The sequence below is a fragment of the Rousettus aegyptiacus genome, unplaced genomic scaffold (genome assembly GCF_014176215.1).
Source record: "Rousettus aegyptiacus isolate mRouAeg1 unplaced genomic scaffold, mRouAeg1.p scaffold_m13_p_2, whole genome shotgun sequence".
NCBI lineage: Eukaryota > Metazoa > Chordata > Mammalia > Chiroptera > Pteropodidae > Rousettus > Rousettus aegyptiacus.
Window position 1 is genome coordinate 172,408,864 of NW_023416295.1, and position 26,762 is coordinate 172,435,625.

Sequence of the window (26,762 nt, forward strand, 5' to 3'; positions counted from 1 at the left end):
GGCTCTCAGAGTCAAGTGAGAGCCAGACCTAAGCAGGGTGTCGGCGCTAATGGAGGGCAGGGGACACTCCGAGGGGCCAGAGGGAAGGGGAAGGCCTGCGCTGGGGATCTGGCTCTTCCCACCTTTGTCTGGAGCATCCTTGGTGGTGGTGGGGGCCCTTTCTGCGGGGCCTCCACCCTTTCAGACTCACCACCCCCACCCTGAGGCCCCCCCAGCGCACTCACACACACACACACACTCACACACTCACTCACCACTCCACCTGCTCTCTAATTGCCAGGAATGCGGGCTGTCCCCAGCTCTTCCTCCCCTGCATTCCTCAGCAGCTACTCCCACCTGGCAGGGCAAATTATACCCTGGCCTGGCTATAAAAGCCACTTTCCAAAAAAAGAAGCTTTAGGGCCCTGAGAGACACAGCTAACTCTCTCACTCAGCCTGCGCCTGACTCGGGAGGTGGTGTCTGGGCCCCGTGTCCCTTTAAGCAGGGAGTACAAATTCCCACCCCAGTCCCTCCCTCCTGCTCTTCCTGACGTCAGGAGAAAGGCGTGTGTGAGTGAGTGAGGGGCCCGAGGTGCCGCATGCTCACACACACACACACACACACACACACTCACACTCACACACACACCCATACGCATGACCATACACACAGCGCATCTTTCAGACCACCCTTTGCTCCTAGCTCCAAGCGCCCAAGAGAGGCAGAGTGCTGAAGCCGGCTGCAGGAGGCAGTCCTCGACCTCGGCTGCCAGGGAGAGGTAAGGGGCTGGATGGGGGATCCCAAGGCACACCAGCTCTAGAAACTGGCTTTGGCAAGGACGGAGGAGGAGGGAGGTATGACATGGGGCAGGGGAGGCTGGGAAGGTGGGCATGTCCCCCGGGGCTGGCCCAGCCCAGTTCAGCTTACGGTTTGGGGGGGGGGCGGGGGCGGGGAGGTGGATATGAGAGGGTGTGCAGATGAGCCCACCGGGCTCGCCCTCCCTCCCTCTGACCCCCAAGGGAAGCCGAGGCCGTGTGGCTCTCTGTGAGACAGCGTGTGTCTGCGTGTGTGTATATGTGTGTGTGTGTGTGTGTGTGTTTGTGTCTGGGACTTGTGTCTGGCTCAAGAGCCAGAGAACAGCACACACCTGCCAAGCCGCAGCCTCCTGTCTGGGAGGCAGGGAGAGGTGACTGGAGAATGAGCGCGCTCCTCCCAGAGCAGCAGGGGCGGACCGGGCCTTTGCCCCCGGAATCTGGGGCTGCGGCTGGGGCTGGGGAGGGACTTCAGGGGCAGACAGTCAGACCTGGAGGAGCCGTGTTCTCCTGACTCTGTTTCTTCCCCAGTGTGGTGGGGTAATTGTGTTAACTCGCTTGGAGAGGTGGCTCCATGCTATTATTTTCGCCTTGGAGCCACCCCACTCGTAGCTTTTGCCTTTCCTGAGGCCACTCCTCTCCCCTGCCAGGTCTGTCCCTGACCTCACCCTTGCCTGGGCGCAGCCCCTGGAGGACAAGAGTGATAAGCCTGGGGCTGCTGGGCCCCCCGAGGTGGGATGCAGAGACAGGGGCAGCCTTGGCTGGCGCCAAGTCCCTGAGTGGCCCGACCCTGGCACAAGGAGTCCAGGCGGAGATAAGGGGTGGTGTTGGCACCCACGAGGGAGACAGCAGGTTCCTGCCAAGCTGCCAGCCTGTGGGCTCTTCCCGGGGAGAGCGGAGGGGGCCGCAGCACGAGAACAATAATAAACACAGAGCGTGAGGGGCCGCATCCGCCGGGCTGGGGGAGGGGAGGCGGAAGCGCACCGGCGGGGGCGGGCCACCTCTGAGAGCCTGGCATCATGCCCGCCTGGACCTGCTCCAGTAGAGGCCTCTCCCTGGGAAGGGGCCGTCTCCAGCCCCCTGGGGGATGGGCAGCCAGTTCCCCAGAACCGACTCCACCCCAGAGGCCTCTGGGGTCCTCCGAATTCTGGATGTTTTCTCCTCCTAGCCTCCCCACTGCCATTCCCCTGAAGTCTTTTTCAAAAACGTCTATTTTCCCAGATCTGCCCTGCCCATGTGGATGTGTCTGCCCCATCCTCTTAAAAAAAAAAAAAAAAAAAAAAAAAAAAAAGGCAGGTATAAACAAGACCCGCCCGCACAGGGCCCTGGAAGAGCCAGAGGACAGCCTTGGCCACAGAGGCCTCTTCCGGGCCTAGAGAGATGGCTGGGCAATGTTCACTGATGCCCGCCGGCCGGGGAGGGCGGCTCCCTAGGGGCACTGGGTGGAGGCCCTGCACGGTCCGCTGGTGGGGGATGACACCTGCAGGCCGGTCTGGAAGTAGGGCCTCTAGTCTGGCACCGGCAGAGGGCGCTCTGGGCCTGGCCGAGCTGGTCACGACCAAGGTGGCCGGGCCCCCAGGGGCTGGTGGGAAGGGGGCTTGAGGCAGTCTGTGCCTTTGTGCACACAGAGCAGCAAGATGGGGATGGGGCCAAAAAAAAGCAGGGGGAGGCTCTTTCCCTGCCCCCAAACTAAGGGAAATGATGGTCAACAAGGTGAGTGGCGTGGTGTACTGGAAAGGTCAAGGGCTTTGGGGTCACGCTGATTTGATTCGAAGCTCGGCCACTCTCCGAGTTACTTTGACCAGTGTCTCGAGGGAGACTCAGCGCGGGAAAGTGACTTGCTTGGGGTCACACAGCCCAGCGGAGCTGGGATGCGAGCACGGCCCTTGAGGTGCCCATCCTGGCATCCACACCCTCGCTTATGCCAAGGACCTTCAGGGGCCTTAATCACAGCAGGCCCCCAGGGCAGCATGGGCATGTGACGAGGAGGAGAATTAAAGGGTCTCAAGTAAACTCAAGTATTGGCTGAGGCGGCGCCCCCCCGCACCCCCCCCCCCGCACCCCCTCTCACACACACACACTCGCGCGCGCGAGCACACACACACACACACAGAGGCTGTGGGAGGGGGAAAGAACCAGGTTTAATTAGGTCACCTCCAGCTGCTAGAGCAGCTTTGGCACTGATGTATTTTAAGGAGTGTCTGGGAGGCCGGGGTGGGGGAGGGGCGGGGGGCGCGCCAGCTTCTGCTTGGTGGTCCTAAGGCTGTTTCCTCACCCTCCTGGGGCCCACCGAGGACAAGACCCCGACGTTCAGAAAGCCCTTTCGCTGTCATCCTGTGTTCCCATACCCTTTCCTCCTCGGGCGCCCCCCTCCCCCCACCCCATCTGCTTCTTCACAACGGGGGCTTGGGCTGGGATGTTTTTATTGGGGGAGTTGTTTTTAATCTTGTCAGAGTTGGCAAATGACTCACCCAAGGTCATGGTCTGAGTCAGCACAAAGCCAGAAATAGAGCCCCAGTTCTCCGAGCCACTGTCCTTTCTCTGGGGGAGAGCAGGAGTTTTCAGGGACTTGCAAGTTCTTCCTCCTCTTCTCCTGCCAGGGTGTTTCTGTACCCCGCTTCCGCAAAGGTCTCCAGGGTGTAGAAGTGCTGCCCCTGACAGGCCGTGTGGCCCTAGCAAGCCTCTTCACCTCTCTGAGCCTCGGTTCGCTCTTCTGTATAACAGGGATAATAATGGCGATTGTCACAGTATCCTGAGGACTGAATTCGAAAGTAGGGCAAAGGGCTTGTTACCCCACTTGGCACATGGTTGGTAATCAATAGTGCTGGCCATGACTTGTATCAGAACTTCCTGCACTGCGTTCCCGTCACCTGTTTGTTCCTCCCGCTGGACCGGGGGCCCTCTAAGGGCGGGGCTGTCTCCTTCCCTTGTCCCGGTTGCCAGGCAATCGATTTCCTTCGGTTATGCATATGTTTTTGAGAACTTCAGGGGACAGTTGGACTGACCCTCATTAGTCATCTGGACCAGTGGCGATTCATGTAGCTGAGGAGAAAAGTGAGGCCCAGGGAGGGGCAGGCGCTCGCCCCAGGTCGCACAGCCCTGGGAGGACGAACGAGCCAGCTTGCTTTCCCTCAGCCACCCAGGAGAGGTTATTCTCATGGTCACGAGAGGACTCTGACAGCCCTTTCCTGCCCCTTCTTTTTGTGGGGAGCTGAGAGTCGGAGAAGCCCCGGCGCCGGGCAATGGTCACCTGCCGACGGGGCTGAGTCACAGTCCCATGGCCCTCTGACACTGCGTCTGTGTCGGAGCGCCTCCCTTAGGTTATCTCCCAACAGCCCCGATGTTTTCCTTTCGCCTCCCATGGTCCCTTTGTCTGCAGAATCACAAGTCAGCTGGGGTTTGGCCATCACGCAGGGGGATGAAGTGGAGCTTGGCTGGGGGCGGTCAGAGCCAGAAGATGTGGCCAGGGAGGAGCCCGCTCACCGCTCCTCACCCTCCCACCACCGGGACAGGGTGCCCTGGTTAGCCCCATCTGACAGATGAGGAAAGCGAGGCGCAGAAAGGGAGGGCCACTCAGCCGGGGTGCTGAAGAGGCAGGGTTCAACCTGGGCCATCTGGGTCCCAGCTTGCCCTCTCGCTCCCAGACTGCTAGTTCTGAGGGGCATTTTTCTGGGCAGGAGGTTCCCCAGATGGGCACACCAAGGCTTTTGGGGGCTTGGCTTTAAGTCCCTTTGAGTTAAAACAAATGTTCTACAAACACATCTTTTTCTCTGCATTCGGAGTTTATTTCCCCCTTTAGTTTCTCCGGGAGAGTTCTTTGGGGGGAAACTCCAGTCTCATCTTGGCTGAACTAGGAACAGAATTTATCCTCACAGGAAGAGTGAGGATAAATGTTCACCTTCGGACAAATCTGGGTTCTGTCGCGTACCTGCTGTGTGACCTTGGGCAAATCACTTAACCTCTCTGAGGCTCAGCTTCCTCGTCGGTGAAATGGAAACAATTCTTAGTTCAACCTTTCAAGGCAACTGGGAGGTTGAAAAATAATCTCTGTAAAGCCTTGCGCTGTGGATGGCATTCAGACAACAAAAGCCTCCATCTTCATTTGCCGCCTTCTGCAGCAACACTGGAGAAAGGGTTCTGAACTGGAGGCTCACTCTGCATCCCCCTGTGCACAGCTCCCTCAGGTCCGAGGCTCTGCCAGGGCCCAGGGAGGGAAAGACTGTCCAAGGTCACAGAGCAAGGCAGTAGCAATGCAGGGCCTGAACCCAGGACTCTTGACTTCCCGCTCCAGGCTGCAGAGTCATATTGCCCTGGTTTGAGTTGTGGCTCAGACATTAATTGCTGTGTGGCCTTCAGGGAGTGACTCAACCTCTCTGAGCCTCAGTTTTTCTCATCTGCAAAATGGAGTAATAATAGCACCAGCCTTAAAGGGCTATTGCAGGAATTTAATAACAGGAGATGCTATGAGGGGTGGGGGAAGGATCTCGTCCTGGGGAGGCAGAGAAGAAGAGAGTGAGGGGTGAGCTTGACTCAGCTCAGTCAGGTTCCTCCTTCCCCCCACCCCGACTTCCCTCCATGCTCGACTTAGCTGCCCTGTCTGGGAGGAGCAACCCGTCACCCAGCGCCTACTCAGTGCTTCCCACAGTCCACCCCATTTCCTCCTCCTAAGAGCTCTCAGAGGAGGGGGTCATATAACCCCAGTTTCCAGAAGAGGAAGGACGTGAAGGGAGAGCCCAGAGCAGCACCGCGGAGTCCGCCTCATCTGCGCCCCTCCACTAAGGCTGACTCCCTGCCTTTTCCTGAGGGCGACCCCGGGGTGGGGGGCGCGGTGAGGGAACAACCTCGCAGAGTCCTGTGGGGGCTGGGCGCTGCTGGTCCATTTTGGGAAGCCCATTGGAGGAGGGGAGAGGAGGGGCTGCCCGCCTATCAAGGCTAACCCTGGACCATCGGCGCTTCTTTCCTATTCCCACCGCCTGGGAGCCATGCTCACTTGGCCTTGGGTTGGGAGGCCTAGCTGGTCAGAGCTGGGCCCAGCGCGGCTGTGTCTCCCTGGTAACCATGGAGCTGCCGCTGCCCCTCCCCCATCACCTTCTCTCCCCTCCGTGCACTTTGACCTCCCAGCACCTGTTACCGCCAAACACAATACCAGGCCTGGGAAAATGTGCAGTGAGCAGTCCAGGGCTGCCCTGCTTCTCAGAGAGGGAGGCGGAGTTTCTGGCCCCGCCACCCGCCACCCGCCACCCGCTCCCAGGCGGGGTGGGAGGCGGCCAGGAGCGCTCTGCAGGGCCCGGCGTCTCGGGCTTTCCTCGCTGTCCGCTTGGGGCGCTTCGCTGCCTGTCTTCCTTTCGGCAACAGCTTTATCGAGATTTCCTTCGCATACCACGTCATTCACCTGCTCAAGCGGACAAGTCAGTGTTTTTTGGCGTATTCACGGAGTTGGGCCACGTCGCCACAGTCATCATCCCGAAAAGACACTCAGTGCCCATTAAGGCCACTCCCCGTTTTGCCCTCTTCCACCCCCGACAACCGCCAACCTACCGTGTGTCCCTACAGATCTGCCTGTCTGGACACTTGGCATGAATGGAACCGCGTACTGTGTGGTTTTTTTGTGACTGGCTTCTTCCTCTAGTATAATGCTTTCAGGGTTCATCTATGTCGTAGCACGAATCAGCAATTCGCTCCTTTTGCTGGCTGAATAATATTTCGCTACATGGCTGTCGCATGTTTTGCTTATCCAGTCACCAACTGACAGGCCTTCGGGCTGTCTCCACTTTCTGGCTAGTGCGAAGAATGCTGCTGTGAACACTCATGTATAGGTTTTTATATGATTTCTTCTCTCCTTCAAGCTTCAGTTTTTTTTCTCTCTAAAATGGGGGTAAAAATACTAAACTTGGCCCACCTTCGCCTCCTGGAGTAGGCTCAGTGAGAGAAGCCCCATATCAGCTTAAGGGGACTTTAAGGGGCCATGAGGGGCCGTGAGGGGCCTTTCTCACTCCTGGGCTGGAGGGAGACATGGCGGGGGGTGCCTCTAGGAAGGAATCTGAACCTCCACCCCAGGGATGGCAGAGGCAGCTCATCATCTCGACCCAGAAATATCCCACTTGCTGTGTGATCTTGGACAGCGGCCAGGAGACCTGCTCCAGTGGTCGGGGTTAAATATGGTGGTGGCCGCTTGCTCGTCTAACCCTGCCAGGCAGTGCTCTGGGGCTTCCTGGACTCTGGACTCCTAAGAAGCCTTGAACGTTTCCCTGGAAACTCCAGGCTTGAGGGGTGGGGAACCAGATGGAGGCCAGGAATAGACTTGCAGTTTAGGGATTCACCTCTGACCCCAGGGCCTTTGGCCGAGGGGTTGGGAGATTGAAAGAATGGGATGAGGAAGTAGAGAACACATTGCCCTCATTAGCCAAACCCCACCACAGCCTGGAGGGGTGAGGCAGGGCTTATCAGCTCCATAGTACAGGAAACAGGTGAGGTCAGTAAAGTGCTACCCAAGGTCAGTAGCTAATATGCGGTCAAACTGGAGCTCCCCAGCTCATCCAGGTGTCCTACCTGGCCCCACTGCGGTAGGCCACCTGCCCCAGCCTCAGTCAACAGCAGCCTGACTCATACGCTGAGCTGTCTTCCTCAGGGTTCCAAGCTGTGTCTCTTGGGATACAAGACTTCCCAACCCCATGGGTGGGAAAACTTTGTTCTCTTCCTCAGTAGATGAACGTGTAGGATGAATTTTTCAAGGTCATCTAAGCATTGAGCTGTTCATGTGAGAATTTCTATTGATCAGCACTGATAATATCAGTGTACTGGGTATCTACGAGATGCCAGATGCTGTCACACATACTGGATCATTGAATCCTCAGCAACCTTGCACGGTAAGTATTCTCATCCTCAATTTAGAGAGGAGGAAATGGAGCTAAGGAAAAATTGCCAAACTTCTCAAGAGCTCACCATGCCCTTGTCCCGTTCTAAAGCAGGTAGAAAGTCAATCAATACTCATAGCAACTTCTCTATAGAGGAAGGACCAGCACTATCCCCATTTCACAGAGCGGGAGACTGGGTCCAAGGTTAAGGGTGTTGACCAAGGCCACATAGCTGTTAGGTAGAGGAGCCAGAATTCAAACCCAGACCATCTGGGTCTAGAGCCCGCACACCTACCCAGCATGTTGGAACTGTTAAGTGGCTTGCTTGAGGTCACCAAGTTACAAATGACAAAGCCGAGATTCGACCCCAGGTCTGTGGATTTGAAACGGCTAAGAATTGTGCCAAACCGTGTTCCAGACCACTTCACCCATCCTGCCTCCAGACCCCGGAGTTAGAGAATTGAACTTGAAGCTGGAAGAGTTTCGAAACTGGTCTTAGCTTGGACCACCTTAACAAAATACCACAGACTGGGCGTCTTAAACAGCAGACATTCACGTCTCAGGGTTCTGGAGGCTGAGAGCCTAAGCGCATCTAAATCATCTAAATCTACTTACTTCTAAACACCGTCACACCGGGGGTTAGGACTTCAATGCATAAATTTTAGGAGACTACGATTCAGTCCATAGTGAGGTCACAGAACCGTTTTTGTCTTTCTAGTGTGGATACTGAGTCAGAGAAAGGCCACGAGTGGCCTGACGACACTCTGCGAGACACTCAGGCGCGGTCCTCGACTTGTGCCCGGTGTCCAGCTGTCCACCCTGGCCCACACTCACCTCTATTTCTCTCGTCTTCTTTCAGACGGAGCCTGTGGCTGGTGAGGCTGCCGAGCAGGGCCAGGCCGGGCCCTGCCCGCAAGGACGCCCAAGACCTTCACCGGCCCCCGAGCCCGGGAGCCCGTCGGGCTCTCCTGCTGGCCCCACCATGACTTCGGAGCCCACGTCGCCCCCAGTCGTGCCCCCGCTCCACTCCCCTAAGTCCCCTGTCTGGCCGACCTTCCCCTTCCACCGGGAGGGCAGCAGGGTCTGGGAGCGGAGTAGTGTCACATCACGGGACCTGCCCAGTCCTCTGCCCACCAAACGGACCAGGACGTACTCGGCGTGAGTATCTGCCCCCTGCCCAAGCTCCAGGGGTCTTTCCCGGGAAAGGGACCCAGCACTATCCTTCTCCAAGCCCCGTTGTCCTCCCCTGAGGACGGGGGAGCTATGTATGGTCTTTCCAGCGACCGCTAGTGTTCATTCGTTAATTCCTTCATTTATTCCACAAAGATTTATTGAGCTCCTGAGCAGTGATGAGTAAGACAAAGCAGCCGCGCACAAGCTGCATGCAATCCGGAAGGCGGCTGTTCGCCCTTCGCCCCCTGAGGCCTCAGCATTGGGCATTAGGGAAGATGATGGGTTTGGAGATACATTAGGTGAAGAAGGAAGTTGGGAGACGGGACGGCCTGGGCAAAAACGGTGGCATGGGGTTGACCTGGGAGCAGGCCGGGTGGAGACTGGCCTCGGGCCTTTGGTGTCAGTCGCGGGGTGGGGTAAAATGGGGAGGGGGCTTGTCAGCCAGGGAGACTGACTTAGGTTGGCCAAAGGAGGTGGGTTTTTTTTATGGCAAGTGCTGATGGTCCCCTGTATCTAACCCAAGGCCAGGCACAGAGCAGATGTTTAATAAACGATGAACAGATGAGTGACACCTGAGCGACTAGGATATCGCTGCTCCGGGAGGTAGTGAGGAGGGGAGGGCTCTGTGCAGAGAGAGGGGGCTGGCTGGGAGTCAGGAGACCCGTACGCTGTGCACCCTGGGAGAGCCGGTCCCCTCCTCTGCGCCGCAGTCTGCTCATCTGTCAAATGGGGTGATGAGAGGACCGAGCTAGCACCGCTGTGCGGTTTCTGGCCTGGGGAGCCTTCCCCGCACCCCCGAGGCAGCCTCCGCAGGCGGGGCCCAGGACTGTGGGGGGCCCCAGGCTACGGCTCCAATCCCCCTTCCCTATCCTCCTCAGGACAGCCCGCGCCTCTGCTGGCCCCGTGTTCAAGGGCGTCTGTAAGCAGTTCTCACGCTCGCAGGGCCACGGCTTCATCACCCCCGAGAATGGGTCGGAGGACATCTTCGTGCACGTATCTGAGTGAGTCCCGTCCGCCCCCCCCATCCCGGTGGTTCCCTCCCACCTTCCAGTCCGCGACCCGGCCCCGGCCGCAGCGTCCCCCCAGCGCCTCCGGGAGGGCCTCCCCAGGCCTCTCCCCTCACCGGCCAAGGTCTGTGCTCCTGGCACTTCCTCCTCTCATAGGGGCTGGGGGCACATGGGGCGGGGAGGGCTGGGCAGGTGAGGAGGGGCGACTCCGGAGCCCTGGGAACCACTGGCTGGGCCCCGGGATCCTGCCTAGCAACAGGGGGCTGAGAGGGCTGGGCCAGCCCCTGGCCCCTTCTGCCTGGAAGGGGCCTTGGGTGGGTAGGCTAGGTGGGGAGAGGCCGCTCTAGGCCTGCGTCCCAGCCCTGATGCCAGGCATGACTTAGGGAGGGCCCTGAGGTTCTCCAAAGCCTCAAGGACCTCCCAATGCCCTCTCACATCTCACTTAATCCCCAAACAACACAGAGAGGAAGGGACGATTTATGATTCCCATTTTACCGATGAGAGGGCTGAGGCCCCGAGAAGGGAAGCTAGGTCACAGGGGGTGTCTGGGAAGAGGAGCCTGCGGCTGGGCTGACACTCCTCTCCTGCTCACCAGCATCGAGGGCGAGTACGTGCCGGTGGAGGGTGACGAGGTGACCTACAAGATGTGCCCCATCCCGCCCAAGAACCAGAAGTTCCAGGCCGTGGAGGTGGTGCTCACCCAGCTGGCCCCACACACTCCCCATGAGACATGGTCTGGCCAGGTCGTGGGCTCCTAGGCCGGGCAGGGAGCCCCCCAAGGGTGGATGGGCGGGTGGCAGCTGGCTCCTGCCCTACTGCACTGGCTGACTCAGTCCCCCAGGTGGCCTCAGTGTGCGCGTCTGTCTGTCTGTGCTTGTGGCCCTGAGCGTTTGCCTCCAACCACCCCTGTGACCCGTGACTCTTGTATGAGCTGGACTGCGGAGGAGGCCACCAGACCTGCCTTCTCTTCTTATCCACTCTCTCTCCTTCCTCCCCTTCCTGCCACATGGGCACAGGACCCTCTCGCCCTCCTGCCCACCGTCCAATGTCCACCGAGCCTCTGGGGGCCTGCGACAGGCCTGGGGCTGGGAGCCAGGGGGCACCGCGGGGCCAGCCCCTGCCAGACGAGTCTGCTGCTCTGCCCGCCTCCGCCAGAGGCCCTGGCCCAGGGCTAGACTCTGTGCTTGAGCTACTCGCACCTCTCACCCTAGACCGGGGCCCCCCACAGTGGCCTGGACCCCACCCCTCAGAAACCAGGCCAGCGAGCACTTTGCGGGGCCTCCCAGCCCCTGGAAAGGGAAGTGGGTGAAAGGCAGAGGCGGGCCGGCCGCCCCTCAGTGCCACGGCCCAGCCTTCCTTCCCCCACTTCTCTCAGCACTCACACTGGACAGGCAGGACAGAGGGGCCTGACGGCAGAAGGCAGTTTGGGGGCTCTAGTATTACTAGCCACAGTCCCTCCTCCTCAGCCTGGCAATCACTCTGCGAATCCCCAAATCAGAGCATCTCCTCCCCTGGGCCGCACCGAGCCATGGTGCCTCCACTTCCCTGGGAGGCGCGGGTCTGCAGAGGGGTGGGGACACGTCTCCCCAGCTTAGATGGAGCCATCCCCTTTGCCCCGACACAAGCCCCACTGATGCTCTGGCCACGCCCAGCCGCGGTGGCTGCGGAGGGCCCAGCAACGTGTGGACACACGTCCCCTCAGGCAGGGCCAGGCTGGGGCACCCACAAGAATGGCTCCGAGCCTGGGAGGCCACCAGCCCTGCAGCCCCCTTTCTGGACCCTCCTCCTAAAGCCACAGGACGGTGGCTCTGCTGGCCCCCAAGCCAGTGGCTGAGTTGTGATTTCTGGGCTGTCCGTCCCTTAAGATATGTGTTGTGTGCATTTACTCTCGGGTGGGGTTGGCCCGGCCTGGGAGGCCAGGAAGGAGGACTTTGCCCTCCACGCCCCCGACTACCTTCCAGAGAACACATCTGATGGGGGGGGTGGTGGTGTAGAAATGGGGCTCAACCGCCCAGGATGACGGGGTTGGTGACTAAGATCCCCAGCCCTTTAAGGCCCCAGGGTAAAGATCAGCTGGAATATGTGTCCCACCCCTGCGCCCTGTCCGCACCACAGAGGCTGGGAGCCCAGAGCGGCTGAGATGTGTTGGCCTGCGCCCCGCCCCCAAACAGAGAAGGGCCCAGCTCGACACCTTATTCCGATCTGCGGCTATTCTGAAAGAGCCTGAGGCCCTTCCCCTGAGAAATAAGGGCTCCCTGACCCCCTTAGTGGAGGTTTACTGGTACAGGTTGACTCCTGGGAGCCCCACAAGACGCCCCTCCTGTGAGTGGACCCCCCCTTTTCAGGCACTAGCCAGGAGGGAGGACGTGGGAGCATCAGCCTGGGGGCAGCCACGTGGCGGACGGGAGTGGCGCTCCTCACTCAGCCCCGCAGCCTCCAGTCAGAAACCCTCCTGACCCCCCAACCTCCCGGACTCCCCCACCCTTCCTGACACTGGCAATAAACCCTCGACTGTGACTCAGCCTGGCCCAGAGATGCCTCTGTCTGTCTGGGGTCCCGGGGGAAGGGGCGGGGGGAGGGCAGCCTAAACCAGCCCTTGTTTGGGATTTCATTGGCCCACCCTCCCTGACTGGATCAGACTTCCTGTGTGACCTGGAACAAGTCCCCGCCACCCGTGCCTCTGTTTCCTCATTTGCAAAGTGGTGGCCCTAATAGCATCTGTGACTGGGGCCGGCCATCCACTCAGAACTGACACCATACCTTGTTCCGGGAACTTTAATGCTTGTGATAAAGTTCTAGCAAACACCGTATCTTCCTTGCCGCTCTGCACCCGTCTGCGACAGGCAGGCGGGGCGGGCTCTGGCTAGTACCAACATTCACACACCTCCTCCCAGTGTAGACAGAAATCTGTTCTGTTCACAAGTACAAGCAGCAGCTGTGGCCAGTGCCATCGGGGTGGAGGACGGAGTCAGTCCCACCAGGAGCTGACTGCTGGGGACAGTTGTCTACGTAGACCCTGTCCCCTCACGGTGGGCCTTGCAGCAAGCCATGTGAGGCAGGTGTCCTGGGCCGGGGGCTCTCTTCAGGCCTGGGCGGAGGTCTCTGGACATCCCGGTCATGCCTCATGGGCTGTCTCTGGGAAAAAGATCTCGCGGCATCGCTGTACTGTGTCCTGAGGGGAGACCACGCTGTGGCCCACAGTCCGGGGGTCGGCATAGATCTCAAAGTCATTGCCACCCTGCACAGAGGAAGGGCAGAGAGGGCATATACAGGTGGTGCCTGGATGAGGCTCCCAGGGCTGGGGCCCAGCACCCACCCTGGCATGGGGTTCCCTCCCCCCACTGGCTCCTGCAGAGCTGCCCCTCCTCCTGTCCCCTCAGAACCTCCAGAAAGCCCCCCTTCTCAGCCTTCACCAGGTCTGCCCTGCCTTGCTGTGTGACATGGGGCAAGTGTCCAGCCAGCTCTGGGCCCCAGCTTTGCAATGTAATGGGGCTGGTGAACACTGGCTGTTTTCTGGGAGTCTCCCAGGAGTTCTGTTCTGTCACCCAGTGTCGCCCGGCCTTGACCTGGGTTGAGCCACACTCACAGGGCTGGTCTCATTCCCAAAGAAGTGGATGGTGTCGAAGCTGTCCTGGTCCAGGCTGTCCAGGCAGTAGCGCTTGTCCCAGCCCTCGGGGAAGACGTCGAAGCTGATCATGCCTCCTGTGGGGGCAGGCAGACAAGCCAGCAGAGCCACTCAACGACTCTCGAGTGTCTACTGAGAGCCAGGCGCAGGGCATGGGACAGACTCGGGTCCTCATGGGAGCTATGATGCAGGCGGGAGGACAGGCGGTAAACGCACCAGGCCGCCTCAGAGCATGAAGCCAGGGAGGTGCGGGAAGAGCAGCTCTCCAGCCAGCGTGATCCGGGGAGACCTCTCTGGGGCGACAGAGCTGAGACCTGAGCCAGAGTGGCAATGGCTAGAGAATTACAAGCCCTGGCACAGAGTATGGTCCCCAAGGCAGGGAAGGACATGGAGTGTCCCAGTGACAGAGGACTGGAGAGGGCAGAGGTGAGGGCACGTGAGCCCTGGGGTCCAGGGAGGGGGTCACGGGTTTCATTCCGAGAGAGGAGGAGCGTCTGGACGGCTCTGAGCAGGACTATGACATGGTCTGTTTTCCCATGATCTTTCTGGACTGTCAGGGGAGGTGGCAGGGGGAGACCTGACCCATCAGTTATCCAGACGGGCCTGGGATGAGGCTGCTGGCAGTGGAGGTGTGAGCAGTGGTCAGATTCCAGAGCATTCTAGACGTAGGGCCCTGGAACTCGCTAGTAGACTGGACTTGGGAAAGGTTGAGGGAGGAAACGCAAGGGAGACGCTTCAGTTTCTGGCCCGAACTGGGTGGGTGGTGGGGTATTGACGGGGTTTAGGTGGGGAAGCCCGGGGGCCATGACATAGGGAGTCCCCCACTGTTTAGGCTCAGCCTGCCCCTGTCTGCCCAGAGGGGTGGGAGGAGTTTCTGGGGACTGCAGCTGGCCTTGGGCGTGAGGACCTGGCAGGCGGCTCTCGCGCCAGGCCCATCAGGCCCTGCAAGCTGTGGACGTACCTCGGGAGAACCTCAGCCCTTTGCCAGCAAACTCAGTTTTCAGGGCTTCCACGAACTTCTCCCGGATCTTCTCCTTCTGTAAGAGGGAAGGGAGCAGACTGAGGCTCAGGGGGCTGCTATGTGCCAGGCCCTGTGCTGGGCACACAATTCCTGTGAGCTCACAGAGTCTTCCAAGGGGATATCATGACCCCTACTTGATGGGAAACTGAGGCTCAGAAGAGGCACCTGTTCAAGGTTACCCAGCCTCAGAGGCAGAGCCAGGGCCTAAATCCAGAAGGTCCGTGACTAAATTCGGTGCCAGCTCCCGCCAGTGGGGAATGTGGGCCAGGTATTCTGAAGGATGCCTTGGAGTTGAGGCTCGAGGAAGAAGGTCGAAGGGACAGGTCAATCTGAGTCCCAAGTCAGAGTCCACCTCAGGACAGGGCTCTGCCCCATCGGCTCCGTCCAGTTCAACGAAACCATAGCTCAGGCACTAGAAGTGAGCGTGAGGAGCCAAGAGCATGTCAAGATCTGTGAACAGGTGGCAGTGGGTGCTCAGAGGGAGGCCAGCAGGACGCCAGACGCAGCCATGGAACCAACCCCGCAATTCCCCGCGGTGCCTCCCCAGTCCCTACCCTTCCGCAGGACCTTGAACATCTGTGGGGTATCTACGAACATAGAGTAAAGGGACATTTGCTCACTAGCCCAAGGATCCCCAGCCTGGCCCTGCTGGGGCCAGAATGGGGAACAGCCACGGCAGGCCTGGAGGGACAGCTGATTCGGATGCTTTGCTAATGGGGCCCGCACCACAGGAGCGAATGGCTCTCGCAGTGCAGGCTCGCTGTGGCCGAGGTATGGGGCGCCCATGGGGCCGAAGCGGTGGTGAGAGCTTGGCGGGGTGATCAGCTCGCAGGGCCTGGAGGCCTGGTTGGGGAGTGGACACATCCTGGGGGACCAAAAGCCACTGAGGATTTCGCAGCACAGGAGCATAATGCCTAGTCCTGCGTTTTAGTCAAAGTGTTGGGTGAGACTGTTATGGCAAGCGAGGCGGGCGGTGGCCAGTGGTCTGGAGCCTGGAGGAGTGGTCCAGGAAGGACATGAGCTCTAAGGCCAAAGTGGCCCACCCCGAAAGACTAAGGCAGGCTGCCTGGGTTTCAGGCCTGGCTGCTCTGCCTCCTGGCTGTGTAACCATGGGCAAGTTGCAGGACTTCAAGAATCAATGTCCCCGTATGGCCCAGGATGGCTGCACCTTCTGTCTTTGGAGAACCAGGCTAGTCATTGGATAGCCCCAGGTGCCAAAACTAGCCTCAGCAGGACTCGCACTGTGTCCTCAAGCTGGTCACCCTCTGGCCTCAGTATCCTCATCTAAGGAAGGGGACTACTTGTCCTCAGGGTCTGGGGGAATGAAGGAGAGTAAAGCATTTGTATGCGATCTGGGCCAGTGCAGGGAACGCAGGAGACCAGGAGGTCCACGCCCTTCTCCAACACCAGAAACAGGCGAGTAAGAGCCAAAGAGGCAGAGAAGACCCTGGGGGTGGTGGGCAGAGTCGGTGTTGCTAGGCTTCCACCTCGTCCAGTCCTCGTTACGGACCAGGAGATGAGAACTATGATTATCCCCAGTTTGCAGGAGAGAAAACAAAGACACACACAGTACAGAAGCCGCTTTCCCGGTGGGACCGCCGGAGAACAGACCGGCTGGGTGTCACGATACCACGGTACCACGGTACCACCGGAGAACAGACCGGCGGGGAGAGGGCAGACACACACAGGGCCGGGTCTGAGACCCACCCCGCAGGCTGAACCACCAGGAACGCCTGTTGGACCCTGCGTGGGTGGGAAGGTGGAAAGGGTGCCTGAGCGGTTGGCTAGGTGCCCGTCACCTAGCATGCCTGCGACCATGGCACACGGCAGGCGCCTCGGCAAGTGGAGGTGGAGCTGGGATCGGAAACCTGAGTGGCCTGAGAAGGCGCCCTGAGAAGTCCCCATGCACGTACGTGGGCATCGCCGCCTAAGCCTCTGGGCATGGGGTGGCAGTGGGGGTGGGGGTCAGTGAGCTGGGAGGCGTCACGGAAAGTCCCGCCCCTCCTCAGGGAGGCTTTCGAATCTTTGCCCTGCAAACCAATTTCCCTACGTGACCTTGGGCAAGTCACTACCCCTCTCTGAGCCTCGGTTTCCTCATTCGTAAAGTGGGGATTGCACCACCTCTTTCATTCATTCAAAAAGTATTTCTCGAGCCCTTGTCATGTGCCAGGCACGTGCTGAGCACGGGGATTCGGCGGTGAACAGCGAGAGGAACGCCCGCCCTAAAGGCGCTTACGGCTTTGGCGGGGGAACCAGACAACAGCCAGGTGACTAACTATATTCAGAGGGTGGTGATGGCTGCCGGAGGAGAAATCAGAGGGGTGGGAGGTGCAAGGGGGTGCAACGTTAAACGTAGTGCCTGGGGGAGGCCCCACCGAGAACGTGACATCTGAGCTAACGTAAAGGGGGTGCGAGGGCGAACCGCTCCTGAGGGCAGAAGGCACAGCCCTGCAGTGGGGGAGTGGGAGGCCGCTTGCTAGCTTTAGAATCAACAAGGAAGACGTGGCCAAACAGGGAATGGAAGGAGGAGAGCGGAAGGTCGGAGAGGTCGGAGAGGACAGGGATGCGCCAGCGTGAAACGGCTTGGTTAGATGGCCCGCTCTATCTTCTAAGGGAGGGGGTGGTGCTGAGGATGACAAGCAAAATTCAAGTCGAAGTTTAACAGGGGGCAGCGCATCCCAAGGCAAGAGGGACCCTGGCGTGTTCCAAGCACAGGAGCAGAGGGAAGCCTGAAGAGGTGGGCCTGAGCCAGGCAGACCCCTCGGCGGCGAGAGCACCAAGGCGGGAGGCGGGGACGTTGTCCGGTTGGCAAGGGGAGCCATGGGAGGACTGTTAGCGGGGAGTGGACAGAGCGGACGTGCTTTGAAAGGTTCTCCTTGGCACCGCTGGCGAACAGACTGGCAGGGGACTATGGGGGCCGAGGGAAGGGCGAGAGGAGGGACACAAGTGAACAGATTTGAGACCAACCCTGCAGGCTGAACCAACAGGAATGACTGTGGGGCCTGTTGTGGGCGGGAAGGTGGAAAGGATGCCCAGGGCTTGGCTTAGGTAAGCAGGTGGCTGGTGGTGCCTGTCACCAGGGGAGGGAAACCAGTGATGCTGAAAAGATACACGTGTCCCGACAACCACGGGGCATGGTAGGCGTCCGAAAGGGGATTGGTTCTCTCAGGGCACCCACCCCCAACCCAGCCACTGCACTGATGAGAGAGTAAAGGCTCAGACAGACAGGTTGAGCGCCTGAGGTCCTACGGCCTAAGGTCGCACAGTTGGTGGCACCTTGTCCAGTTCGGAAAACTCGATCCGCTCCTCCAGGGTGCAGCTCCGGCCGATGGGCGAGATGTTCAGCATGCCATTCCGGAACTCGATGAAGGTTCCACTGGCGGCGATGGGGGTGGGAGGGAGGGCGGGGAGCCAGAGAGAAGGAGAAAGGCCCTAAATTCAACCCAGCCCCGTCTGGACGTGACAGAGACAAGAACCCACCCACCAGGTCCCACCAGAGAAACCCACCCTTTCCCAGGCCCGGGACTGGGAGGCGAGGCTGGGCACAAGGCTGGGCGGGGTCTCACCGCTTCTTGGGCAGCCTCAGCAGGGCCATGTAGCGGAGGCAGAAGTTGATCAAGTCCTGCAGCAGCTCCTCCCCGAGGTGGCTCTGGATGGTCTGGGCAAGGGTCACAGGGCTCTGGGCATGGAGGGCACGGTGCCCTTCCCCACCCAGGACAGAAGGCACCTGTGGACTGTTTCTCTGTGGAAAAGTGTCCTGGGCTAAGGCCCTGGGGGGCACTGACCTGCTTGGAGAGCAGCCGTCCATGCTTATACTGCACCGTCCCGTTCTCGGCAAACACATAATCAAACTTCTCGATGACTTCAGGGACACACAGAGGCCAAGGGAGAAGGGGAGAGAGTGAGACCAGGTACCCAGAGCCAAGGAGAGAGATGAAGCCCACATTCCTTGGTTTGTCATTCAAAGCCCACCCCAAACCTTTTCTAGTCTCCCCACCTTTTGCAGCTTTGGCTTTTTCCAGACGCGCAAACAAGCCAGTGACAGCTCTGGGCCTTTGCTCATGCAGGTCCTTCTGCCTGAAGTGCCCTCCCCCCTCCGAGATCCCACCCGCTCCTCCGGAAGCCTTCCAGGACTCCCCGGCATAGCGGTTCCCCTTATGCCCCCACGGCCCCCGGCACGGGGGCTTCCGTGTTGTTTTACAGCTTCTGTCACTGTGTTGCCAAGTTTGGTCGCATGGGGTAGTTTTCAGCTCTGGCTGCCACGAGAAGTGGCGGGAATGAGGAGAAACAGGGGCAACGGCCAGGAGGCTGTTTCAGGGTCCAGCGGGGAGGCGATCACCTGGACAACGGTGGGACTGCGGAGATGGGGACATGGACCCACAGGGGGATATTTCTGGACTGGCCGATGGGGTAAACAAGGGGGTGGGGAAAAGGGACATTCAAGGAAGTTAGTTTCTGGTTTGGGGAGCTGGAGGCATCTGCCTTGACGGGGCTGAGATCAGGAACTCTGCTGAGAACGGGGATTCTGCATCCGAAAACATTCTGGGTTTGACTTTAGAATCTTCCTCTGTTAAGTGGGATAATCACACACCCACCCTGAAGTGTGATTGAGAGGATTAAATGAAAGGAAGTTAACACACGGTCGTTGTCAACAAATGGCAGCCATTATCGACTATGCCCATTTTAAAGGTGAGGAAATCGAAACTCAGCAAGAATTGAGAATGTAAACTACATAAGGGCAGGATCCTCCCCGCTTTGCTCACTGCTGTTTCTCCCAAGCCTGGCACAGTGCCGAGCACATGGGAGGTGCTCACTAAATGGTTGCTGAATCGGTCAGGAAAACATCCGGCGGTTCCCTCTACTTCCCTTGCCCCGCAGAAGCAGGCCTGGGTCTTTAAAGGCACATCGGTCCAGGGATCTCCCGAACTTCCCACCCCCACCCCCAACCCCGACTGTGGAGCTGGCTCCGGCCCACTCCTCCTACCTTCATCCCCCTCTCCCAGCTGCTCAGCAATCTTAGAGTAGTCCGAGCCGCCCACCACACCGATCTGCACCCTACTTCGCAGCTTCTGCAGGAAAGCGGCCACCTCGGGGTCAATTTTCTGCAGTGGGGCAGGGATGCAAAAGAGTCTGTCTGTCAGCACATCTGGGACCTTCATTCAGTGCTCAGAATGAGAAGCCCATGTTCCACCTGGGGATTGGAGGCATGTCAAGGTTTAGAACCCAGATCTTAAAAAAGTAGATGCACTTGGGTTCAAACTCTGGCTGGAGTCCCTCGACAGCAAATGGCTTTGCCTTTCTTTGCCTTCCTTGTCCCATCTATAAAATGGGGATCACAGTAGCAACACCTGGAAGGGGGGGTCACTATTAGAATCAGATGAGACAGTGCATCCAAAGTGATTGCAAATGAACAAGCAATTAACTGGTGACTGATCATATGAAAAGACACCCCACTAAGGAAATGTAAACTAATGACTTATATGCCATGTTTTCAAACATTCAAATACTCAAAGCCGACGATCTCATGATGGACAATGACGTAGAGGAAGCAAGCACTCTCAAATGCTACTCGATGGTGAGAGTATAAATCGGTATAGCCATTTTAGAGGGTAATTTGGCAAGATCTACTAAAACTTAAAATGCACGCGTCCTGTAACTTGGAATTTCCACTTCTTTTGTGTATATGGAGGTTCATTGGGGTATAATAGTGGGAAACTGCAAACAATTTACACGCGCGTGAATCAGAGAATGGCACATGCCTGCTCTGAAATATTATACTGTGGTTACACAGAATAAGGCAGGCCTGTACTTCCAACATGAGAGAGTCCCAAGACATGCTAACTGTCAAAAGCAAGTTGCAGAAAGGCACACACAGTATGATGTATGATACCACTTATTTTTTTTTAAAAGCCTCAAAAAACAATGCTTAATATTTCCTCTGGGCAAATAGAGATTCAGAAAAAGGTCAGGAAGGGAGCCCAGCCACACGACAGGCAGCCAGGTTAGGTTACTTTGGGGAGGAGTTTGGATCCTGACGTAGTCAGAGGGGACTTTAGCCTTCTCAGTTGTTTTCATTGTTTACAAGAAAACGCACTCATGGGTACACGTATAATTAAAAATTAACTCTTAAAAGCACTAAGGTCAGGGCCTGGCAAAACTATTAGTGGACACATTAGCGTGCTGTTCTTGGGCAAGGAGAGTGAACAAAGGGTTGGGGCTGTTCCCAGACCCTGTCGCCCTCCCTCATCTTTCCCATCCCTGAGGACCCTGGGAACTTCTGGAAGGCAGGGTGGCCTGATTCCTCCCTGTGCCCCCAGGGCCCTCCCATAGGGGAGGGGATGGGGCATGCAGGACCTAAGAGGGGAAGCTAAGACCTGTGTTCCCATCAGCCTCTGTCCTGTAACCAGGCCCTACGGGCTCCCTGTTCTAGGAGATCCCTCAGATGGTCCTTGTGGCCTCAGATTGGAGGCAGGGAGGAGGGTGGGGTACCCTCAGGGCAGGCAAGAAAGAGGTATCCAAGCACCCAGTAGAGGAGGATGGGTCTGGGGGCTCCTCCAGGGTGAGCTCCAAAGGGAGAAAAATGGTATGGAGCAGAGGTTGGGGGATCAACACGGTGAGATGTCTTTAGAACTAAGTCGCACCCTCTCAGTGTCACAATATCCCCAACGTGACAAGGCTAGGCCCAGGAATTGTCACCTCCAGGTGGGCGGAGCCCATCCCCTACTCAACCGAAAAGGTACAGCAAACCTTTCCTCCTTCCAGGGCTGGAGGTGGGAAGTAAAGTGGGTGAGGAACATGAGAAACCAGACCCAGACCCAGGCCTGCGCGGGTCGGGTGGGAGGGCTCTGAGACCCCTGGCCCCCCTGCAGATGGCGACTCTGACATCTGGGTGCGCTCCAAGCCCTGTCTGGAACCCTGGATTCAGAAGCCAGTATTCAGCTACTGGTGCGCCCTAGCGCTGAACTGGAGTGGAAGCCCCGGCTGGGGAGGAGGGGGCGTCCGGGAGCCAGGCCTTGCTTGTGGAAGTCTGGCGGAGGAGTAAGGAGGGCAGAGAGGCCCCCGCTTGCAGCCTCCGCCCTCCAATCCGACCCAGCCCCGATGCTACCCGGCAGAACGTGGGCGCGGACTCCCGCGGGTTGTGACGTGCGGGCTCAGGTGCCCATCACTCCCAGTGGGCGCCCCCGGGGTGACAGGGGCTGGGTGCCGCTGAATCGCACACTCAGTCTCGGGGACGCGGCGGTCACACCACTGCAGGCCCCACATTCGGCCTCCGGTGTCCACATGACACTCCCTCCCCGAGCTTCCGATCGTCGAGGCCCTTACCTGCCGAGCTGGCGTAAGGGTCCCGTCCACGTCAAACAGGCAGAGGACGCGCTCCTTCCTGCGGGCGCCCTCCGCGGTCACAGCCATGGCTGCAGCTCCGCGTGCCCGCCCGAGTCGCGGGATGCGGCGGCCCGAGCCGCGCAGGGAAGAGGCCAGATGGGGCGGGGCCCCGGAGGGGCGGAGCTGGGAGAGACGGCGTCCGTAGGCAGGCCCGGTTGCGCCACACGCGGGGGGCGTGTCCGGGGCGTGGTCTCCGCGGGAGGTGGTGGGTCTGGCCGGAGCATGGGCGGGGCCTGGGCGGACTTACTTGTAAGGATGATTCTGATTGTACCAGGCGGAGAAGGGGCGTGGAGTAGGGCGGAGCAGAGCCCGGCAAGAAAGGTCGGATTGTCCCAACCCATGCGGAGGCGGGGCCGGGGCCGGGCGGGAAACGAGAGCTAAAACTCGGAAGAGAGGGGCGGGGCCCGAGTTGGACCGTAGCAGGATGAGTCTGATTGCATCTTTTGGTGGAGGAGCTGGACGGTGGTGGGGCCTCGAACCGACAGTGTAGTGTGTTGCCGAGCATGGGCGGGACTTGAGATCCTGGGCTGTCCCGACTCGCCCCGCTCGCCATCATTAGCTCCTGGCTAATACCTTTGTCCTTCAAACCATGAGCTTTAAGAAATCTCCTGATGGCCTTTGCTCAGACTTGGGACTTTGCCAAATAGCCTTTCCCTCCCTTATACTTTCTGCTGTCATTCTCTCCACTCTATAAGGCTCAGCTCACAGTCCACCTCCTTCAAGAAGCCTTCCTAGATCCCTCTATTCGCCACTATTTAACCATTACATTGACTTTGGAGTCAGTTCTAGGCTATTTTTCCAGCTCCACCATATGTGACTTCAGACAAGTCACTAAACTTCTCTGAGGCTTTGTGTCTCCGTTTGTAAAACGAGAAGAACTTCATCTATTTTGCAGGGTTGCCTTGCACATGAAAAGAAGTAAGTGTAAAAGAACCCATATTGTATGTGGCACATAGAAAGGAGAATTTGTGTAAATGTGCTTAATACAGTTACTGATTAAACAGCTATTGCCTGTCAAAAGTCTTCGAAATGTGCAGACCCTTTAAGCCAGCAATTCAACTTCGAGAAAAGAAAAAAGGGGGGGGGCATTGGTTAAATTAACTATGGTCCATCTATAAGATGAAGCTGTGAAAATCTGTGTTGTAGAACAGAGGTCCCCAAGCCCTGGGGCTGCGGACTGGTACTGGTCTGTGGCCTGTTAGATACCGGGCCGCACAGCAGGAGGTGAGCCGCGGGTCAGCAAACTTCATCTATATTTGCAGCTGCTCCCTGGTGCTAGCATCACCGCCTCAGCTCTACCTCAGATCGGCAGGCATTAGATTCTCATAGGAGCACCACTCCCTGGTGCCCAAAAGGTTGGGGACCGCTGCTGTACAATATTTAACATGGAAAAACCATGATCCCATTTTTTGTGATAGGCGAATAGCAAGCTGTCTCTGGGTGTTAGTATCATCGTGAATTTCAAAGATTACCCCGCCCGGGAAATGTGTTGACTGCAGCTTCCTCTTCTCCAAGGCTCTGTTTCTTCTCTTTCCACACACCAGAGCCAAAAGCCCACCTGCACCTCCCTCTGCGCTCCCAGGGGTTGCCCTTTCTGCTTGAGGCTGTGCCTGTGAGGAGATTTTTGCTGCATTCCCATCCTTCCCCTGATGCCCGTCATTAGCTCTGGCAGTTTTGGTCATACAGAGAGACACATTTGTCCACACACCTATGAGTGGTAACTCTGTGCACTGTGCCTCTGATGGTCTGTTTGCTTTTCTGTCTTGGTAGCTGCCCTGAGGAGACCCCTGGAGTCAGGGGCCAGGAAGCTGCAGTCTGGTCCCTGCTAGCTAAGTACTCGAACAGGTCACTTCCCCTAACTGGGCCTCTGTTTCCTCTTGTATATAATGGGGACATGATCCCTACCCGATAGAACTGTAAAAGGTGAGATAGTAATAACTGATATTTATCGATCCCTTACAATGCGCTACCCACCGTACTGGACACTTGACCACATATCCTCATTCGCTCTCACAGCGGCTCTAGGCGTTATTGTCTCCATTTGATGAGGAGAAAGGAAAGGGATGTGCTCATTGCTGCACAGAGCACCCAGCGAGGCCGAGACCGGGGTGAGCTGGGCGGGTGAGGTACTGGCCGCAGGCACAAAAGGGGCCCCAAAAAGCTTGGCAATCAGGATGAATGGTATTTTAATGTAATATTTTTAAAAATCAAAATTAATGCAAAAAAAAATCCATGACGAACAAAATGTCAAAAAAGAAAAAAATTTAAAGACTGGATCAGTCATTGTGCGAAGGAGTCATGTGGGAGCCTGAGGCAACAGGAAAAATTTGTCTTTCTTTCTAGGCCCTGCTGCAGAGTATGGTTCATTCATTAAACAAATTTATTTTGCCAGACACTGTTCTGGGTTCTGGCAACATTGGAAGGAACAAAACAAGAAGCTTTTGTTTTCTGTTGGGTGCAGAGAGCAAACAGAACCATCTCCACGGGAGAGAAGACTGAATTCTGTCCTCTGCACCCACTGCTCCACCCAGATCTGGTCTCTGTGACTCTGGCCACTGCCAGGACCTGAGACACCTTCCCAGGGCCCACCTAGTCTAGAGCCTGTGGGTGGACCTGGAACTGCCCAGATTAGTCTCTAATATCTCACAACTGACACCTGTTCCATTGCTTACGAATTCCTAGGGAACCTGTTAAATGCTGATGCCTGAGCCCCAGCTCTGCTGCTGGAATCTGGAAGCTGTAGGATGGGGCCCACAGGGCAGGAGAGGTGTTTGTCTCCTACATATTCCGTCCGCCTTTCCCAAGACAAAGATAAGCTCTTAACAATACCACACCTATGCCTTAGACCTGTAGTGAACCAGTTTCTTACAAATGCCTTTCACAGTCTCTCCCTGAATTCTCACCACAACTCAGATCAGTGATGAGGACAGATGAAACCCAGAGAAAGGGAGTGAACTGCCTTGAGGCACAGACCCAGGAGGACCAGGTGGATGGAGTGGCCCTTAGGGTCCCTGTGGGACAGAGGCTCATCCTTGGCAACTGGTGTTCACATGGGGCCCTGGGGAGGCCCTGGGGAAAGCGAGGAGCAGGACTGAGGGAACTGGGACCGAGAGCACTGGCCACAAGGGTTTCCAGAGCTGCGAAGGAAGCCAGGCCCGAAGGCAGGGGGCCGGAGACCCTAGCCCGGCAGGATCCTGCTCGGAAAGGAAGACTGTTCTTCTGGGCCAGGTGCCTGAGGCTGCAGGTTGGTGACTTCCATGTTAGCTTGGGCAGTGTAGCTCCTACCTGGGCATTTCACTTTTGCCAGAATCCTCTGAGGTGACAGACACTGACAGAATCCCTTATATTCGATTTCCAGAACTAGGTAGTGACACCAGAGAGGTGATGTGGCTTTTCTGGGTCACAGAACACAGTCAGGATTCATATTCAGTTGTGTTCCCCTATAGCCCATGCTTTTCCCTGGCCCCTTGGTGGAAGGCCAAGTATCAACGTGTTGTTGAATGAGTATAGGGGGCCTTGACCCTCTTTATCCCTATCTGGAGTGTAACCTTCTAAAGGTGGGCAGTCCCAACCCAGGGGAGGGGGGACGGGACGGGGGGCTTGGTGTCCTGGTTGTACAGTTAGACTGACAGTTCCTGGTGCTGACCTTCCCAGTCGAGTGACCTTGGACAGGTCCCTCCTACTCTCTGAGCCTGTTCCTAATCTATAAATGGAACTGCCACTGTCAGCCTGTCTGCTGTCAGGAAGATGAGGGCGCAGGGGAGGAGATGTGCTGAAAGAGGCTCTGCAAAGAACAGGTCAGGGCTGGTTGCTGGTGTTAATTCCATCTTGGTTCAGGGGCAGTGGGAGGATCGGGAGCCCGTGAGTGTTGGCTATTTTTCCTCCATTTTTCAAAATTTCTGCCGTGCTTACATTGTTTTCACAGAAAACAAGTCTGTTGAATTTAAATAAGCTGAAGGGTTCACATTCAGAGATGGTGTTTGTGGAGGGGGTGTAGACGGTTGCTAGGTTGGTTGCTGGGTTGGCGCAGGCCCCCTTGGGGTTCCCTCAGCCAAAGTCAGTGGGGACAGAGATGGGGGGGGGGGTGGCCAGCATTGCCCCACCTTGGGGTTGGGGGAAGAAGGGGCTGCTGTCTCCTGACACCTGGTGTTAGTGATCTCTGTGGATCAGAGCTGAGCCCTGAGGACTGTGAGATCTTGGGCAAGTCACTCCGCACCTCTCATGCTCTGAGGTGGGCAGAGGAGTCCGTCTGGCTCTCAGGGCCCTTAGAGACTATCTGATCCATAGTTTCCATTCTATAGATGAAGAAGCCGAGGCCCAGAGAGTGGAATGGACGGCCTCAAGCGAGGTATCTGAGGCAGAGGCTCCATCCACGGTCCGGCTTTTCATGACCGGCCCCTCTCCCTCCGTGTTTCATGTCCTGACCCCGCCTCAGCTGGTGGGGGTGTGTGGAGAGGCCCCCAATGGAGGGAAGCCTTTGCAGAAGAAATGCCGGAGCTGGGCCTTTAGCACTTGGTAAGGGGTTGCTCTGAGGATAGGTGGGGAGAGGGGGTCCAGGTTCAGCAAACAGTAAATTGAGGTAAATCAAGGTGGAGATTGGAAATTGTCTGCAGTGATGGGGACCCGCCGTTGCCCCAGGGCGTGGGGGTTGGAGAGGTTCGGGGACAACCTTGAGAAGATCCTTCATAAATGTGTTGCCCCATGGGCTCTTAGGGGAACACCAAAAGGATGAGGTGTGTCGGGGGTGGGGCGGGGTGGGCGGGGCAAGGCATGCTCACGTGACCTGAGGTACCCGTTTGGCTGTGGTCTGGGCCGCGTGAGTCCACAGCTCCCCCTGGTGTCCATCTCTCTCACTGCCGCGTGACCTCTACCGGCTCTCTTCAGAGGAGTAAACCAAGGGACAGAGA

The 26,762-nt window shown here is 57.7% G+C and overlaps 2 protein-coding genes across 4 annotated transcripts; one reads left to right on the forward strand and one right to left on the reverse strand.

The window, feature by feature from the left end:
• Positions 1 to 412: 412 nt before the first annotated feature.
• CSDC2 (cold shock domain containing C2) lies at positions 413 to 12,347 on the forward strand. Of its 3 annotated transcripts, none has more exons than XM_036237587.1 (5): positions 413 to 553; positions 683 to 758; positions 8,506 to 8,804; positions 9,698 to 9,820; positions 10,422 to 12,347. In XM_036237587.1, exons 3-5 carry the CDS (start codon positions 8,629 to 8,631, stop codon positions 10,582 to 10,584), a joined length of 462 nt encoding a protein of 153 aa, XP_036093480.1. In that variant the 5' UTR covers positions 413 to 553; positions 683 to 758; positions 8,506 to 8,628; the 3' UTR covers positions 10,585 to 12,347. The 3 variants fall into 3 exon arrangements, with proteins under 3 accessions (XP_036093480.1, XP_036093481.1, XP_015991322.1); XM_036237588.1 differs by having other exon boundaries at positions 413 to 549; XM_016135836.2 differs by having other exon boundaries at positions 413 to 758.
• Positions 12,348 to 12,585: 238 nt separating this feature from the next.
• Positions 12,586 to 21,945, reverse strand: PMM1 (phosphomannomutase 1). The gene is made up of 8 exons (XM_016135834.2): positions 21,796 to 21,945; positions 19,457 to 19,574; positions 18,258 to 18,334; positions 18,039 to 18,130; positions 17,749 to 17,848; positions 14,413 to 14,488; positions 13,413 to 13,528; positions 12,586 to 13,064 (listed from the first exon to the last, which is right to left on the reverse strand). The coding sequence occupies exons 1-8, from the start codon at positions 21,880 to 21,882 to the stop codon at positions 12,942 to 12,944; spliced, it is 789 nt and encodes a 262-aa protein (XP_015991320.1). The 5' UTR covers positions 21,883 to 21,945; the 3' UTR covers positions 12,586 to 12,941.
• Between the last annotated feature and the right edge of the window lie 4,817 nt (positions 21,946 to 26,762).